General features: G+C 37.5%; 1 protein-coding gene across 4 annotated transcripts in view; it reads left to right on the top strand.

Moving 5' to 3' along the window:
- Positions 1-16: 16 nt before the first annotated feature.
- LOC123713010 (protein disabled) overlaps positions 17-20,112 on the top strand; it is a 28,074-nt gene continuing 7,978 nt past the window's right edge. The window contains exons 1-12 of one of the 4 annotated variants that reach the window (XM_045666469.1): positions 17-302; positions 378-1,573; positions 3,490-3,598; positions 9,663-9,877; positions 13,690-13,833; positions 14,779-14,928; positions 16,088-16,258; positions 16,649-16,936; positions 17,674-18,246; positions 18,980-19,186; positions 19,301-19,458; positions 19,948-20,041. In XM_045666469.1, the coding sequence (XP_045522425.1) occupies positions 3,559-3,598; positions 9,663-9,877; positions 13,690-13,833; positions 14,779-14,928; positions 16,088-16,258; positions 16,649-16,936; positions 17,674-18,246; positions 18,980-19,186; positions 19,301-19,458; positions 19,948-20,041 (2,040 nt within the window). In that variant the 5' untranslated portion in view covers positions 17-302; positions 378-1,573; positions 3,490-3,558. Of the gene's footprint in view, positions 303-377; positions 1,574-2,878; positions 3,267-3,489; positions 3,599-9,662; positions 9,878-13,689; positions 13,834-14,778; positions 14,929-16,087; positions 16,259-16,648; positions 16,937-17,673; positions 18,247-18,979; positions 19,187-19,300; positions 19,459-19,947; positions 20,042-20,112 lie in introns of those variants that run through there. The other 3 variants (XM_045666470.1, XM_045666468.1, XM_045666473.1) reach the window with 3 other exon arrangements.

The raw sequence follows: 20,112 nt of genomic DNA, 5'->3' as shown, positions 1-20,112 counted from the left end.
CATGAGTAAGAGATAAGCAAAGTAGTGTACAAGTTTTCAACCAAAAGCACTTTGTATCTACTGGTACATCACTATCTCCAAGGCCTATTCTTTATATAGAAAAACCGATAACACGCCAACCGTGAACCTATTGCATCACTTAATCATTGCCTTTTTAAATCACTACGGATTGTGTATAAAACCAAGAGTTTTTTTATTCAGTTTCCACTGTTTATGTTATGGAATATTTCTTTATATTGTAAATGTTTTATCTAAGAGAAATAGTATGTTTTTTATTTTCATCGAAAATACTTTATGGTTTGGTAAGTCACAACACAACAAGTCTACCGATTTTTTTATTTTATTTACTATCATTAAAGACTTTAAATTTAATTTAGGCGAATAATCAAGTTGCCCAACAACGTGAAGCTAGTCTTATTGTACTTCCTCCAATTATATTGGGATATGACGAGTTCTACGATGACGGATCAAAAGATAAATCCAATAGAGAACACGATAAATCAAGTCAAGAAAAAGACAACTCTGTAGCCAATAGTAAAGATAATCACAGTAATAATGACAAAAGTCATAATATCCAAGATCATCATGGCAATAACAACCATAATTCTCAGGAAAAAAATGATAATGTTCGTTCCGATGATGGTCATCATCATAAAAGTAAGAAAGACGGTATTAGCAATGTTGGGGAAAGATCTCATAAGTTATCGCATAAGAGTAAATGTCGTGCTAGAAATGGTAATTTTAATGGAAAATCTTGCCCCTTTAAGAAGAAAGAATATTAATTATTTTATAGCTCAATAATTGGGCCAGAATTAATATTCATTATGAGTTATGCATTTGTAGATAAAGTGCGGAAAGAAAACCGTCGTGGGATTGGAGGTAGCAACAGTTTCCAACCAAATTACTTTATGTTATGTTGACCACACCGTTACGTCATAGTTCGACAGTAAACATACTTATAATATAGTTCGCATAACCTCTACTTTCTACTACTATTTCTTTCCACATAGACTCTGTTCATAAAGGCCAAATTCTAATTAATATGCGAACTCAGTTGATTCTTACAAACAAATCAAATCATACTATTAGACTGTGTTCAGTGACGTCAACTCTTACAGAATGATCCCCCTCTAAAGATTTTAAATCTTCCAGATGCCTCCTAATTTAAGGAGAAAACGCCTAGGTTGGCATCACTGAACACAGTTCGAAAGCATGATTTGATTTTATTTGTCAGAATCAAATGTCAATATAGAGTATAGACTTGTCACTTGGTTTAATAGTCTGAAAGATTCACTCACGTTATATAGGAATATATTTTTGTTGTTACTTGTAGATCTTGAATTTTGTTATTTATATTTTTATTCAATGTTTCAATACGAAAACTAACGAGATGATGTAGTAATATATAGTTGCAAACGAAATATTATGAGTATTGTATCAAGATTGTTGGGTGAATTTAATAATATTATGTTTAAATTATCATGTAAAAATGAATTTAAAGTTTGATCTCTAAATTTAACCTAAAGCCGGCTAACAGTAGTTCTGCATTTTGTCATCATGACTACGATTATGTGTAAGTACATACTTTAATTTTTAATCATTTTGTTTTAAACATGCTTTAAGTTAAAAAAGTGTTGTATAATTTTAATTCCTTTTGCTACCTTGAATGTTTACTTTGCATGCAAACTGTTAATTGTGTAACAAACAATTTAGGTGCTTGTGTCTAATAACCTTGCTGTTATATTTGGTAGGATAAAAACATTATTTTTATACCTAAACATATTATTTTAATACTCATATGCTGTTTTAAAAAAGAACCTGTAATTCTTTATTTTACCATAAAACATACATGTAGCTTATTGTAAATATTTTTTGGAATTGTGTGTTACTATTGTAATGTAAAAGCAAGACTTTTACTAGTCTTGAAAAATCTAAATCTTAAAATGTTATAATTATACCCTTGCAAATTTTTCCTAATTATAATTTCCTAAATTAAAATGAAAAATAATTTTTAAACAAATTTATCCACCACTATTTAATTTTTTTTCAACATCAAGTAATTGTATCTACTTTATAATCCAAATTTACATTTTATTAAAAGGCATTTGTATGTATTGTATGTATGTTGTTCATATAGGATATATATTCTTGTTCTTCATCTTAAAAAAATAAAATGAGTACACTACTTTTGTACAATATTTATTTTGGATATCATAATAGGTAATCTTTAGTTAGATATATACACTACAAGATATACACGAGAAATCATGAATGTACCACTTAGTTAACTGAAATGTCAATCAACTTGGTATTTAAAATTGACCAAGATTAAGAAAACTACATTGAGGCTATACAGCCCAGTGACGTATCACTAGAAATATGGAACCAAGAACATTAGTAATGTAGATAATCCAGTAATACACGAAAACCTTTCATTATAGCTATGATACTTGTATCAGATAGCGTTATCCATATTTATTCATTAATTATATACACTATTTATGGTGGTAATTATTAAATATTATGTGACCTATGTGTGAGCTATTTGAGTTATATAATAACCATTATAATTAAAATAAATCAATTTTACAATAATAAGCAAAACAACGCCTTGAAATCGCACCAGTATTTTTTTTAAATTACGAAAACTTTCAAAAACTAATTAGTGTATATAAACAATGATAATTTCGTAATAATCAAACTCATCTCTTAAGTAAAAATCCCTAAACATTACAAAACTACGAACTTTTATTTTATCACATATTCATTGAGTAACATAAAATTGTACGATTGTAATCGGGGGCGAATATTGATCAGGGGTTGTATTGCGCTTGTGTGCGCGCACCCCTCTCACCGACATGGAGTTGCGCGCCAATGTGCGTGCCGACACCGTCCATGTGCGGAACACCTAAATTGTTCTCGCATTACTATTACGAACATAAATGCCCTTTTAGTCGTGTAATAGTATTTATCTCTCTCACCGCGGTCTAAATGTAGTTACGGAACGTAATCTACATCATTTGTGTGACTTGTAGGAAGATACAAGTACCGCCGGCCGCGATGGCACCGCAAAAATCAATATAGTGCTCGCGTATTGCATTAAGTGTCTTCAGTCAATGTTGCTTATGCATACGCCGTGCAGTGATCGCAAGTGTACTTGCATTTCAGTGGGTCCCAAGGGTGGCTAAGGATCCTGATGTTTAATCACAAGTTACCAACTGACTTTCCAATGCAAACCCTCCGTAAGAAAACCAGCCCTTGCAAATGTGAGTCTTTGCTGTGTTAATGCTTTTCCGGTTTTAAAGATTGCGGTGTTTAGATAGAGCTGTGTACATTAAAGCATCCCCGGCTTTGTGATTTTTATATTTTGCGTATTTATTAATGTCGACTGCATGGTTCGATTATGACATTCACCATACTAACCGTGTCAAGTCACTCGTGCTGTTTGCTAGACCCATATCATAATTAGTGAACCCTGGTTTTGAACAGAGGGTGTGTTTGGGCCCAGCGGTGCAGAGCAGCAGCAAGCTACCTAACTTACTTTAGAATTTCGGAATAATGCAGGTGTGTCATTTCCAGCACCTCTTACGCCAATTCGGTGAGTATCGCGAACATTTTGCACTTCACGCTTATAGTAGTTAGTCTTTTCCTTTTCCCTTCAGTTAATACTTTATAAATAGTGATGAAGCGATATGGTTTGTAATGTTTGAACAGAGAGTATTCTCTTTATCTGATAATGTCAATATTAGGCAAAGAACAACGCAAATATATTATTATTGCTACTTCAGTTACTGTTTTGTCTTTTAAATTAGAATACATATCTTAAATAAACATAATTAGATTAGCGCCTCTTTAGTACCGAGTTATTCAACCGTAAGAAATTTATACAGTTTATTGGAAGTTAAAGTTTAACTCTATCTGCGTAATAATTTCATTTTATAAATTAATTATTTTTTATGACATAAAAACCCTGAAAGCGTTAATTATTGTCTTGCTTTTATGATTAATTTATTATATTTATCAATTTGTCCTTCCTTGGTCAGTCACATCACACAAGGACTCAAAACGAAGCAACATCCAAACTCCTACATAAACTATATTTTTGGAGGCCTTCCTAAAACAACATGCTTTTCTCATATTTTAGTTTTATATCCAAAGTTCTGTTAAAAAACATGAATATGTCAAAAATCTACATTTTTTATCACCGTTTCTCGTTATTAATTTTAATAACGGTGATTCTAAAATCTTTTGACAGACATTTTTCCGTCTATTCTATAATGGCTGTTAGACATGCCGGTTTGCTTAGAAAATAATCGGGACGCTGGATTTAAACCTCTACCCATGACTTCACTGTTGCTAGTCGCAACACGTTCTGTGTTAGGTTAAAGGAATCAAAATGGGAAGTTTGATGCGAGGATTTATTTTTAAGATACTAAATAAAATCGCATTTGAAGCGTTTTTAAATTGTCCGTTTGTTTGCTAGATCTATTTGTCCCCACAAGGTTTAAAAACACACTCGCAAGGCGTTGATAATAATTATTTATAGAACCAGCTCCAAGTTTACCCTCGTGTTAAGTAACAGGCACTATACATTATACTAATGAAGACATTAAACTTGCGTCGTAAGTTTAATTATGTACATTTCTAAGGTTTCATTGCATACTACTGAAAATGTGGTAAGGGCAATAAATAACCATGGGTCCGGTTTCATTTACTAATACTTAACTTATGGCGACGGGGTTATGTTACGCTTATAATAAAAAATACAAGAATTACACTAAATGTTATAAAATTACATTTGCAAGTATTTTTCATGTATCAAGTTGGAAGTTGTACAGCTACAACCATAAGAAAATTGTATTATAATATTTAGAAAAAAACAACCTTAAATGTGCACACAGTCTATTGGTACACAGCCATGGTTTGAACGCTCGACCTTTTTTTTTTTTTTTTTTTTTTATAAAATAGGGGGCAAACGGGCAGGAGGCTCACCTGATGTTAAGTGATACCGCCGCCCATGGACACTCTCAATGCCAGAGGGCTCGCGAGTGCGTTGCCGGCCTTTTAAGAATTTGTACGCTCTTTTCTTGAAGGACCCTAAGTCGAATTGGTTCGGAAATACTTCAGTGGGCAGCTGGTTCCACATAGCGGTGGTGCGCGGCAAAAATTGCCTTGAGAAACGCTCAGTCGTGGAACGTCGGACGTCGAGGTGATACGGGTGGAATTTTGTATTTTGCCTCGACGTCCGATGCTGAAACTCAGCTGCAGGTATTAATCCGAACAACTCCTCTGAACACTCTCCATGGTAAATGCGGTAGAAGATGCAGAGTGACCCCACATCTCTACGCAACGCCAAAGGATCGAGCCGCTCGGAGAGGGATTGGTCATCGACGATTCGAACCGCTCTTCGTTGGATACGGTCAAGTGGAAGGAGCTGGTACTGGGGAGCCCCCGCCCAGAGGTGAGAACAGTATTCCATGTGGGGCCGTATTTGCGCTTTATAGAGTTGCAAGCGGTGGCCCGGAGTGAAGTACCGTCTCGCCTTGCTGAGCACACCAAGCTTTTTGGAGGCTAATTTAGCCTTTCCCTCCAAATGACCGCGAAACTGAACGTCGTTCGATATGTCAACGCCAAGTATTCCGATGCTGGCTGTGGCTTCAAGAAGAGTGTTTTCGAAAAGAGGAGTAGCGACAAAGGGTATTTTTTTCGCGGAAAACGCGCAAACTTGTGTCTTCTTGGGGTTAAATTGGACTAGGTTTAGTCTACCCCAGTCCGAGACTCCACGTAAAAGAGTTTCGACTTCAGACACAAGTTTGTTCCGGTACTCATCGACAACTGCCCGAGAAATACCTGCCCGGCCAGTGTAAAGAGTATCCCCAGTGCTGTCGTCCGCATAGCAATGAATGTTGCTAAGTTGCAACATGTCATTGATATGCAGAAGAAACAGGGTCGGGGACAGAACACAGCCTTGTGGGACCCCAGCATTCACGGGTTTAAGGTCGGAACATGCTCCGTCGACGACGACCTTGATGCTCCGATCGGCTAGAAAGCTGGAGATCCAGTCGCATAATTTCTCAGGAAGCCCGTAGGTACCAGCCTGCCAGCCAGCTTCGAGAGCAGTGCTTTGTGCCACACCCGATCGAAGGCTTTCGCTATGTCCAAACTAACCGCTAGTGCCTCCCCCTTGGACTCAATTGCCTCTGCCCATCTATGAGTAAGGTATACTAGAAGGTCACCAGCTGAACGACCACGACGAAAGCCGTACTGATAGTCGGTAATCAGCTGGTGGCCCTCTAGATAACTCAAGAGCTGGCCATTAATAATGGATTCCATTATTTTGGAGAACAAGGAGGTTATTGCGATTGGGCGATAGTTGGATGGATCAGTGCGATCGCCTTTTTTAGGGATCGGATGTATCGAAGCGGTCTTCCAGCACTTCGGGACAGTGCCGAGCGAGTACAGGTACCGGAAAAGGCGCGTCAGGACCGGAGCCAACTCAGGAGCACATGTACGCAGCACAATTGGAGGGATACCATCCGACCCGCTCGACTTATGAATGTCCAAGGAAGATAGTGCTCTGCGAACAGCACGTTGCTGGAATGTGATTTCCGGCATTGAGTTATCACACCGCGAAATCGCCGGTGGTGATCTCCCCCGGTCATCCAAAGTCGAGTTGGACGCAAAGAGACAGCCCAAGAGGTCGGCCTTCTCCTTCGCAGTGTGGGCGAGCGAGTCATCCTCTCTGTGCAGCGGTGGTATCGATGGCTGACAAAAATTCCCTTGTACAGCTTTGGCGAGAGACCAGAAGGCTCGGGTCCCAGAAGGGAGTTGGGCCAATCTCTCGCCAAATCTGGCGATGTGCTCTGACTTTGCCTTAGCGATTTCCCGTTTGAAGGACCTGGAGGCTGAGTTATATGCTTTTTTATGTTCGCTGGTATTGGCATCACGAGATATCGCCGCCTCCGCCCATGCATTAAAGCATTCTCGCTTTCGACGCGATGCCGCCTTGCAAGAACGCTTAAACCAGGGCTGTGACCTGCCACCGATCGGCACCGCAGAGAATGGAATAAAAAGTTCCATGCCCTGCAGAACCACTTCGGCGACAGAGGCAGCGACGGAATCTGGAGCTTCCGACGAAAAGCACATAGGCCCCCAAGGGTAGGACGCAAAGAAAGACCGCATCCCATCCCAATCTGCTGACCGATAGTGCCAAATACGACGACAACCCGAAAAACGGGGCCGAGGAGGGCGCGTAGTAGGCACAGTACTCCGGACCACACAATGATCCGATGAACCCAATGGCGGGTCAACAGAGACTTGATAGGTCTCCGGATGTGAGGTCAGCAGAAGGTCCAACAAAGAGGGTTTATGACCATCCACATCTGGTATTCGCGTAATCGCAGGGACCATTTGTGACAGGTTGTAAGCTAAAGCAAAGTCGTGAAAGGATCTTCCCGCGTGATCGGTGGTTTCCGAACCGAGCCAATCGGCATGGTGAGCGTTAAAATCGCCAAGTATCACGATTTCAGCGGTAGGAACCCCTTCGAGCAGGGAATCTGTAGCCATTTGGATGTGCTCAATGAGTCGCTCAGTTTCGGTATTTCCGCTATGGGACCTATACAGGCATGCGTAGAATCGCGGATGGTCATCGCAGTCTACGCGCAGCCAGAGGCTAGATAGGTCCCTTCCTTCAAGCGACCCGAGGCGACGAGAACAGATATCCTCTCTGACGTACACGCAAACTCCCGCCCGCGGCACAAATGAATGTTCCAATTTGTACCCCGGGTAGGAGAGGTAGGAAGTATCAGCCGGGAAGGATATCTGAGTCTCAGTAAGGAAGAATAAGGCCGGCTTCGCAGTTTCGAGGTGAAAGTGAACCGCGTTAAGATTAGAGTTGAGCCCCCTAACATTGGTAAAGTCCACTGAGAGCGTGGAAGGGGATGCCTTCGGTAAATTCTTCCGTTTGCCCCGAGATCGAAACTTATAGTTTTTTGAGCAGTTTTTGCCCACCCCAGAATACGAAGGGCAGCCTGTGCATCCACCACCGAATACTGATTGTTCCGATGATGGACGCTCAGAGGGGGATTCTCCACAGCGGAAACGTGTGGTACCCCCCTGGGGTAATCTCTGTTTAAACTGCATCTTCATACTCTGGGGGAGGGGGGAATTGATGGGCTCCGGGAGTCTCACTCACCGCACGAAACGCGAGTACAATAAGATGAACCTATTGCATCACTTCACGCCGGTTTTCTGTGAGACAGTGGTACTGCCCCGGTCGTGCCTGCCCGATTGGCTGAAGCCCGAAAGCAACAGCATGGCACTCCCACTAGGAAAGCCTGACCTGGGCTTTGAGAGCCTCGCGCTCAAGCCCGACACTGCTCTGTGTGTACCTACTGGTTACATAATATGAAAATAATCTTATTTATAATTTGAATATGAAATAGTATAAAAATATATTTAATGCACTGTAAATATTTAACGTTTTTGCTTGTTTGTTTCGTGTTATCTCAATTTCCACTTTAATCTTATAAGAATGACTATGTTTATCAACTCAACATCTATTGTCTACGGGCATATTATTAAATATTATTTTTTATCTGTTACACTGAAAGCTTGAATGAATGAATAATAATTACAAAGGTCCTGTCTAATTTCCGTCTTAAAACAATTTCACCTTCGAAATACTCAAGCTCTGTTTTCATCGCGTTAAAGAAACCAATTTATTAATTATCTGACTCAAAAAGTTCATGTGACAACAGTATACAAGTTGAATAATAGTGTCAAAGTAATTTGAGTAGGTGGGCCTAAATTTAAAACAGGAAATTTAATTCAAGTGCTCCGATACTCATAGGGACCGAAGTAGAATCACACGTTCTTATAACTTTATAGAAATTGTTACTCGAATTTATCTATATCTATACTGATGAATCAGATATATATTTTATAATAAATGCATTTATCGCTAAATTCTAATGTCAAAATTTATTTTAGTGTTGGTCTAAAATCTGAAACATTTTTAAAAAACAATGTTTCGAATGTTGTCAGTTTAAAGACATTATAATTACTGATACATAACTCTCAATAAAAATGTTTCTTAAATTATATATTTTGATATGAAAGGAAGTTACTTATTTCCATAACAGCATTTTCGGGTATTAAATTGTCTAGACTATAGACAAATGTAATGTTATGGAAACGATTTCGTCGCCAAGTAGTAGAATCTTGTTATCGCGTTTTTGTGCCAAAGAAAACAAAATGGTTCTTTGTCGCTTCCTATTATTTAAAACTTTTAATTATGTATAGAAGATTTAATAGACTAAATTTTTATTTCGCGAGAAACTTCGAAATACTTTTTTCGGGACATAACGATTTCATACACACGACAATATTACATTAAAAGTAAAGATTTTATATAACAGGGGCAAACGGCCAGGAGGCTCACTTTTTAACTGATACCGCCGCCCATGGACACTCCGAGCCAGAGGTTGCCGGCCTTTTAGGAATAAACACTAGAACTATCCTAAATTCTTCATATAATCTAGGACCACCTTATTCCTTAGCATTGCTCTCTTTATCTATGCACGTTTCTATTAACAATCGAATGTTATAGTATGAGGACATTCATATAATATAACCTATAGTTTTTTATGCTCCTCTCACAGACAAGAACGAGCCGGGTCGATTTCTCGGGGAGGGTGTGCCTTTTCGCGCCAAATTAATAGGCGTATTGGAGGTACCTGAGGCTCGTGGTGACAGAATGTGTCAAGAGGCACTTGCTGATCTCAAGATGGCAATACGAGCTGCTGGCGAACACAAACAGAGGATACAGGTGCATGTAGCGATTGATGGACTGCGGTTGCGGGATGATAAGACCGGGGTAAGTAGGTTTTTTTTAAGTAATAGCAGGCAAACGGGCAAGAGGCTCATCTGATGTCACCGATACCGCCGCCCATGAAAAATCACATTGCCAGAAGGCTCGCAAGTGCATTACCTTTCAAGAATTGGTACGCTCTTTTCTTGAAGGACCCTAAGTTAAATTGGTACGGAAATACTTCAGTGGGCAGCTGGTTCCACATAGTGGTGATGCGTGGCAAAAACTGCCTTAGAAAACGCTCACTTGTGGAACGACGGACGTCGAGGTGATACCGACGTATCAAGTCCTCCTCTATGGAACTGATCTCCTTGATTGGCGCAATAATTAACTGAAATTTATATAATTTTGTTTAGCACCGGAATAAACCATTTATATCATCGCAGCACTCATAAAAAAACTGTGTTCACTTGACCTGTACAACAGTGTCCGGGATCATGAATCTATGACATCTGATCTTCTTTATTCATGACAGAAATATGGTTGTGACAAAATTGATCTGTCGCTCCTATACTGGGGACTATGTTGTGGGTAACTCGATATAAATTCTGTGGTACGTTATATATGTTTAAAACACTAAAAAAAGTAGTCTTAGTACATTAAAAGTCGTTTATACAGTTAAGTAAATGTGAATATGTGAGTATGTTAATGGGTGTGTGCGTATTTGACTTTGTATTTGAGAGTGTGTCTGTTAGTTTTTGGAACATCCGAATCATGCAAAAATATGTAGTAAGGTCTGTAGAATCGAAAATCAATTCGGGTAGGATATTTTTTTATGCGTCTTGTGAGTTTACATATCGAGAGTTTGACTCTCTGAATCCATATAATGACACCAATCAGCACTTGCTTAAGTGCTAACTTCCTGACATATGCGAAGAAGCATAAGTGGCAAAAGGCAGGGCATATGGTACATAGCAAGATGCTATGATTGTTACGAGAAAACGCCGTAGATCTCTTCAAGGATTTATTTTTTAATAAATCAACGAGAAATTTGTTTACACTAAAAAGACGTAAATTACGCGCATCAATACACTAGTTATGATACACAGAATACAGTCGCTAATGACGTTAATTACGCGCAGTTCACACAGTACTTTATCACATGTCTTCAGTATTCGCACTTTATCTCTTCGGTGTTAATTTCTCAGAATCGCTCTCGAAACTGAGTTAATTGGTCGCATTTCGGCGTGCTTATATTTACTTGGGTATATTCCTGGACGATGTTCGAGAACTCTCTAGGCAGGGTTGGTACTGACTAGCGATTCTACAATTCTAGAACGTACGTACTCTTTATCTCTTTCGTACATTGCTCCGTCCTTGTCGTACGGCATTCTAGACCGTTTAGTCTGGCTTCGAGAAGGTTCCGACCTTCCCTCTCTCTCTCCCGTATCATTCCGTCGTTTTACCACACTTAGAAAATTCGGTCTAGAATATTCCTACATCAAAAGGGTTCTAGTCCTGAAAACGCGTGAAAACTGGTTTCTTGACAATTGTAACACTCGACTACACATGTTCTGAAACTGCCTGTCCTTTCAGCCTCCTAAAAACGGGGGTAACATTAAGGAAATTAAAATTTTCTGACATGTGATAGAGCCTCTCATGAAACGGCCATAAATCACATTTCAGCTTGCTGAAAACGTCTCTAACTTGTAGAAAAATCTAATAGAAACATTTCAGTCAACCCGTCTTCGTAACGACATGGAAGGGACCAAAGGGCAGAAGGAGAATTGGGCTCTCTGACAAAAGGTGGATAGAAGATATAGAATCGTTAGCAGGAATGGAGAAAGAAAGCCATGGATAGATAAGCTGGAGGAGGTTATTACCTGTGAAGGGGTTCCGATCATGGTACTGAAGGAATTTAAGATAACGAGTAATGAGACAAAAAAATGTGTATAACGAATATCGATCACCAATGGTCTTTCTGTCTATGTGCGCATTTAATATTCGCTGGAACAGTAAATGGTGACGGAATACATTGTCAGGAAACCAGTTTGCCTTGCCATGCCAGAACTAAAAAGTGTACAAGCGTGTGTTACGAATAGGAAGCTGTTCACCTACTAATAGATTTACAAATGATCATGAAACAGAAATCTGAGGGCCAGACCTAAAAAGGTTATATAAGTTTGTTGAGGTCTTATTGATTGTCTTAAAGTCTTGAAGTATAGATAAAACCAAGCAAATGCTAAATAACGCATTGTTATGCAGATGAACCTAAATATCCTTCGCACGCACATCTCGATGTATCACGAAGTACTAACAATTAGTTGTGTAATACATTAAATTAATGTAATTTTATCAATATTTTTTTCTGAAACGGATTACTTGGCTCGCGATAAAAGATATCGTGTAAATTTCAAAATCATGTTCTATATACATTTTCTTCATATAATTGGCTATGTTTTGTTTTTTTTTCTATCGAGCGAAGTTATTTAAATCGTGTATCTTTCAAAATGGATACATAAACTCAACTCCACCGTATATTTTTTTCCATTCGCCATACTTCAAGAAACGATGACAAAAAATGGAAAGAAACGATGTACTTTTTTTGAGTTTGGCGACCGGATAGGTCCTTAAACTGTGCTATTAGACGTTGATAAGACAATTATTTCACTTACCATAATGATTTATGTTGTATTATTTTATGCACAGAACAATAACGAATGAAGTGACGTAATAACGTTTCTAAAATACAGTTGTTTTAATACAATACTTAATTCCATTTGTGAGGTTCTTCAGAACGTTTTGCTCAGCGATGTCCAGATTGAGCAGTCTAATAAACGAGCTAGGTCTGGATGTATATAGCCATCTCATCATCATCATCTCAACCATTGATATCGATTTTCTTTTTTTTATTATCTCTTCTAGTTTGTTTGCCTATAGTTTCTAGTTACATTACATCTTGTATGTTTCTTTATGTAGTCAGGACTGGATTTAGAAGTCTGTTGGCCCTCTGGCCCCAAATTATTTTCCAAACAAAATTAACCATATTTTTCAGTCGACGGTTTCAATCAATTATATTGTGAAACCAAGTAGATTATTTTAGTATTTAATAAACATATAAAAATAAAAAAATTGTTTACTATGGTTTACTAGTCGGAATTGAAACATTTTTTTTGATATCTCTAGTGTATTTGTGGAGGCCCCGGGGCTGTCAACCGGTTGTCCAAATCCTGTATGTAGCAATGTATGCCGAGCGTTAGGGATTTTGTAAATTAAATTATAAAATGTATTCTAATCGCCGTTTTAGCTAATGTATGTATATCTTATTATAGCGTAAACACGAATTGGAAGAAAGAGTACTAAAACCAAAATGAGACATGTAACACATATATTAGGTAGGATTTAGTTGAACATGTGATTTATTCTTAATATGTAAATTGAGTACATTAGTTTAATAAAACCATTATAAAAAGCAAAAAGTTTATCATCTGCATTTGTCATCTGTCAATGTCTTAGTTACCACCGGCTTGGGCTTTCACCACGGTTAACAAGGATATTATAAGGAATTGCAACTACTTCGAAAAGTTTGGAAGTTACGCTAAATAAGATATGGAGGAAGACAATTTTTCTCACTCAGGCTTTCTTGATTTTATAAGCGTATCTATCATCTAAATCGTCTTAGTATAGCCAGGCCCAGGCACACTCTTCCGCTTTATAAGCATAGCATATTATTAATTAAGCATTATGTAGTTTTAGTAATAAAAGATTGAAAATAGTATCCCGCTGAACCAGGAATCGTAGTTCATATAATTTAACTAGATATATTTTAGTATTGGCTAAAGTAGAAGCCAATATAATGGAGTGTATGATTTTTACAGGATTCTCTTTACCACCATCCAGTTCACAAGATCTCGTTTATCGCGCAAGATATGACCGACTCCCGCGCATTTGGTTACATATACGGCTCACCAGACACCGGTCATCGTTTCTTTGGTATTAAGACTGATAAAGCTGCTAGTCAGGTTAGTTAAAATAAAAAATAATAATAATTTTATTCATCATTTATATGTTATATGTATATATATGTTAATGCATTATAAGTAAAATATACCTGTGCCCCTGGCAAGCTGTACTTGGTAAATATAACAATAGTTTTTACAAATTATATGAATTTTAATCGACTAATAATGTATTGGTTAGATTAGTATCCTCGTAATAAAAAAAAATGTAAACATTCTTACGGAATATATTTTTTTAAACAAGCTCGCTAATACGTTGTCGGTTTTTTTTAAATAACGTGATAGGATTGTTCCTGGTTTCCTTGTGTAAAATAAGTTGTTTTATCGGTTACACTATAAAATCCATCTAAAATTACATTTACTGCTAGTTTCAATTACGCTTAGCATATCCAAAAATACGAGATAAGTATCAATGCTAAGTACTGCAGGAATGATCGCATCGTGTTCACGAAAAGGATGCACTCAATTGAGTGAATACTTTGCCAATTAAAACGGTCGTTTCGAAAAACTAACTGATTATCTTGTATAATATCTATTTTAAATGTTTTTGTAAAGATATTTTATATTTAAAGTAAACAACTTACTTCAGGAGCCTATTGCGTATTATCATAAGATTTCAAAATTATTTATTAAACGCCACTTACGCCATTGCTCCGACATTCATAATAATGACTTAAATTATTATTACTATACTGTATCAAAAAGTCTATTAATTTGTATATTGGAAAATCAAATAAACCAAATAACGGTTTTGAACTAATTTGACTTTGACGTTTTTAAATTGTAATGACAATAGAAGCTGACACTAACGCCATTGCTCCAACATTCATAATAATGACTGAAATTATTATTACTATAGACTATCAAAAAGTCTGTTAACATGTAGATCTATTAATATTGTCAAATAATATAATATATATTTCTTACATTTACTCAATTTCTTTACAGGTAGTTATAGCAATGAGGGACCTATTTCAAGTTGTGTTCGAGTTGAAGAAAAAAGAAATCGAGATGGCCAAACAACATCTTGAAGACAACAAACAAACACACCCCAGCAGTTTGTTAAAGCAAATAAACCTTTTCGAGAATAAGTCCAAGGTACTTTATATTTACGTGAATAAGATGTCGTCAAAGAAATACTTAAAAGTAGGCATTATATTACGAGAATTGAAACCATAAAAAATAGTATAATTTCACAATTGGTAGATAATACCAGTGACCCCAGAGCTGGTGTTTTTCGCTTAAAGAATGAGTATCGCAATACTGCCAGCGCAAAAGTACACTGCCACAGGGATTAAAACTTTTTGAATTTGTTTTAATTATCTTTTTATAAATTTTAAATTATTATTATGTTAAGAATATTACAAATATTGTATATTTGTGTGTTGGAAACAAATGAACTATTATTATTATATCACATACCCATAAGAATAAAAATAACTAACAACTAATAAAAATAAAAGTAACTCCAATGATGTTTAGGTCATGTCATACTGAATGTTGTTCTTTGCTGAATTCTGCCACAATCAATATTTCTGTATACCATTAAATATTCTGTATAGTGTACAGAATATTAAATATATATATATACACACACATATATAGATATAGGAATGTATGCATGACGTCGATTATAAATAGTTTATAATAAATCTACATTACGCAAATTATAATAAATTGGAATCGTTAACTGGAAATAATTTGGAAACATATAAAAATAAATAGGTTAATACGGCGAACAATGTTGTTTATACATACCGCATTGAGAAGCAATGAGCAGCCGTAAACAATATATTGTTCATAGAATTCTCGCAATTCAGTATTGTGATGATGCGTGAGAGAACGGCTTTATCGCGCTTCATACAAAAAATCCCGTGTTGTTTGAAAAATTACGTGCGTATACGCAACCCGTGCGCGCAATGCGATGTGAGTTTTTAGTTTGGTATTTATCATAAATTAAAATAGAGAATGCATTTATAAAACTTTAGTTTCGAGTACTAGATGTGTCTAAGCGGTGTACCAATTACAATCAAACGAGACAATTAGATTTTTTGTAGTACATAATAAGTAGAAAATAAAGTTACTTTCTACCTGCTCTGTACATTAACTACCATTTTTATGATTAACTTTCCAGTATGCAATTTAAAGTGTTTACAGTATAAAATCAATATCATCAAATGAATATACTTTCTTGTAGATGTTGTCTGAGACTGTTGCACTAATTATTATGTAATTAGTATGTGAATTCTGTTTACAGACTTCGACAGGCGAAAGTCCAGCTAAGGCAGTGGAGGGCGCGGAGGGGGGTGTGGCAGAATTGGTTGACTTGGAACAGGAATTATGCTCTCTGCGAAGAGGTCTCTCACAAGTGGAGGGTCTGACACCATCTAGTGATCCATTCGGAGACTCTTTTATAACACCTCCACAGGTATTTTTTGGGTTATTTGTATTTGTCCGCAAACATTATCTGTGGTTACCAAAATTGCGTTCCTTTACAAATCTAGATGACATTACATGTCTTATGACATAAAACAGCTTATCCAGTCATAAAATACACACGATTTCGTTTAGTATTAAAGTAGTGATAAAAACAGATACAAACATTTTTAGAAGGAAGTTGTCAATGCGATACTGTTATTCATAGATCTCGCAAGCCCTCATATCATTCAAGCCAGTTTCCTCTAACCAATATACCATTCGTAATTGCTACGAGTCGTTAATGTTTCTTATGAGACATCATTTGACCGCCATTTAAATCCATCCTCCAGTCATCAAATTAAACTTGATCTAATTCAGTGCCTTACCTTAAAATTTCCAGAAAGGATTACTTCCGCCTCCACCAGGCGCTGGTCGGGGTCGCACCACACCTGGAAGAAGTTCTGCAAGTCCAAGCAAACCACCTTTGTCTTTTGACGCCCCTTCCGGACAGAGCCCGTCTTTGGGAGCTTCGGGGCCATCCATGGGAACTCCGGTGCCTTCCATGGGCACACCGGGGTCCTCCGTGGCACTCTCGGGACCTTCGGTGCAAGGCCTTGGGGGACAAGTGGCCTCTTTTGGATCAGACTTCGAAAAATCCTCGCTAGTCGATAATGTCCCTGAACCATTGGTAAGTTATTTAAGATTTATACAGTTGTCAATTAATTACTTATATAGTAAAATATCTTTGAAAATTTTGATAGTTACTACAAAAAGAAACTTAAATTTTCATAGGCAATTTTATGGATATATATTGTTTGAGTATTAAATATATGACTTATTTGGATAAAATTATTTATGACGATAGTAATCACAGTTCAAAAGAGCATGCTTCATGTACTTAAAATATTTTACGTACCGTCTTCACGCTTGTCATGAACCATAGAATTTTTTACGAAACCAAAACAATTCTAAATCAAATGCATGAACTTTAATTACTTTAAAATATCAGACAAGTGCCAACTTTGCCTGGTCAGAGTTTGACAAGCGTATGGACCTGGCATAATTTAATGTCTGCAAAATCCGATTGTAAATATATAATTATTTAAGTTTTGCGTATATTAATCAACGCTTGTGAATAACGTCTCGAAATTGAAGACACCTGCACACCTTGCACTGTTTTTATCCCTGGAGCTTTTTATTTTATTTGTCTTTGTGCTCTAGGTACAGGTTGGCCATAATACTTGAAAATACAAGTTTCGTATTAATTTCGTTAGGAAAGGCTTACATTTTCGTAACATGCCATAAAGTGATTTTCCGGCCATCCTGTACTTAGCCGTATCGGTAGCTGCATGTCCTAGGCGAACAAATGTATTGTGGCCGTCGCCGTACTAATGAAGCGCAATAGAATCGTGATGGGTGTTGCAGGTTGGCTCGGTCGCCGGCAGCCGCCCGGCGCCCTACGACGTATTCACCGAACTAGACCCTCTCGGCACCGGCCGGAGTAAACCTTACGTTGACAAAAAACTCTTCTTTCAGGAGCTCAAAAACCCACCAAAGAAAGTACTCAAAGACCTCGTCCCGACGACTTCCATACTAAACGATATATTACCGGTGACAGAACCCTCGGACACCTACGGTCCCACTACCACCATGACGTCCCTCACGCGTCACTCGGGCGGAACGGTGTCGATAGTGAAAAACAATCAGAGTACGGGTTACACGGGCTTCTTCTCGAGCGATCCGTTCGAGGAAACCGATCCTTTCGATAATACCGACCCGTTCTCGGATACGTTCAAGGAAGACCCCTTTACGAGTATGCAAGAGTTTCCAAAGTCGAGTTTTTTGAGAGCCGAGGACTCGAAGAGCAAATTGAGCAAAGCTCCTCTAGATAAGGAGATCGGCCTGGAAAACCGAAACGAAAGGAATGTGTTCAATGGTCCGCTACAAGTGTCCTTACCTCCCGAACCAGTTCCTAAATCGCCGAGACTACAGAGACAGGTGAGATTTTTCGATTACAGAGCTGGTTGGCATTAACACCTAAAACACGTGGCTTCGTAGGAGCAAATACACGACGGTCTATTTGGCCCTATATACATTTGTGTCTTGACTAAAACAATAAATTGTTGAATTAATTAATTAATTATTAATAAAGAGTAGTTACTTATGGTACCGCGCGCACATTCCAACTTGGTTAACGAAGCGCCACTCACGCGAGTAACACAAATAATAAACAAAATTTCTATTGAGGCAGACCTATTTGTTTGTACACTGGCTGAGTTCACAAAGAGTTGCTTGCTATATTGTTAGTTACAAGATTTAGGTATATAAATATATGTTTTTTTATGTAGAATAATCGGTGTGCGTAATATTTCGTAATATTCGTTCTATTGAATTAGTGGTAACTGTTAAGATAGAATAATTATGTGGAATAAATAATGTGAACAAAAAACTACACGACTTCTATGCAATTATTCTTTTTAATTCCATAAACTATTTAATTAAAAGATTTTTTTTTTATATAAAATAGGGGGCAAACGGGCAGGAGGCTCACCTGATGTTAAGTGATACCGCCGCCCATGGACACTCTCAATGCCAGAGGGCTCGCGAGTCATTGTTTAGATTTAAGTCATCAACGGACAAATAAGCTTCTCCTCCATACCTTTGAGGCGGTGGCATCGGAGACTCATTTACTATAAAGCATTTATTCATAATGTGTACTTGTTTATAACAGATGACAGACACAACTACTATCCGCCAGCGTCCACAGCCCAGTTCTAAGATGCCTGATAATGCGTCACCTCCTCCACCCTTACCCCCTAAGAAGGTTTTAGATCCGGGTTTGCCCCCGCCCAGACCGCCGCACGAGTATGAGCCGGATGTGGAAAATATGGAAACCGGGCCGCCCTTACCGAAACCGGTTCGGAAGAAAGAGCCTGTGGTGAGTTTATAAACAAAAATTATTAACCTTTCTGAAATTTACAGATTTTAAAACACAAAAAAGAAGTCTGTCTATAAAACTTTATTACTATGTTTTTAATATAATTTTTTGCAGGCGGACCGCAGTATGAAACCGCGTATGTCGTCACTAACGACCAACAGTAGCGAGGACGAATATCTTGCGCCTGCGCCGCCGCCTTTGCCCGCCGCTAAGCGATTTGATATCACACTCTGTCAATTACTTACGCTGACTATGGACGAATTGGCCATTAGGTAATCTTACCGATTGTATAACTTTTTAATTATTTATGGGTTGAATAATAAGTTTCTGCATTCTTAAGGTACCTCAACCTCATTGCCTTTCAAACTGTGGACTCGGGACACATGCGTGAAAGGCATTATGTATTGTGAACACTCTTATGTAAAATCATTTTTAGTTCAAAGCATTTGAATACAATAAAATTCTAGTTTTTGCAAGCTTTGCTGGTTGATTTAGTAAAAATAGCCTGATAATTAAGAAAACACTTTTTAAACGGATTGAAGCTATGTATTATTATTATAAACTTATAATTATTTATTTACACACTGTAAAGCACGCGAAATGTCGGAAAATTTTAAATTATGTAAATAAAGTGCCGTTAAAAAGTGTCTTCTTAATGTGTAAAAGCTATGTTAAAAAAAGACAATACTATAGCCTGATAATTTTTAGACTAATGTTTTTGAAAGGACCTTATTTAATTTAAAACATGTTTTGTTTTGCAGATTGCGTGTGCCGGCGACGACGCTATCTTCAATGACGTTGCCACAATTGACTGAGTACTTGCGTTCTTATTTAGCGGCTGATGTCGAAAGGGCGGTAAGTTATTACTGTTTTGACTAATTTGTTGCACAGAAGTTTCAAAATTATACGAGAATCAGTCCAATAGT

The sequence above is a fragment of the Pieris brassicae genome, chromosome 8 (genome assembly GCF_905147105.1).
Source record: "Pieris brassicae chromosome 8, ilPieBrab1.1, whole genome shotgun sequence".
Classification (NCBI taxonomy): domain Eukaryota; kingdom Metazoa; phylum Arthropoda; class Insecta; order Lepidoptera; family Pieridae; genus Pieris; species Pieris brassicae.
Note: the sequence above shows the minus strand (reverse complement) of the source record. Positions and strands in the feature narration are given on the sequence as shown.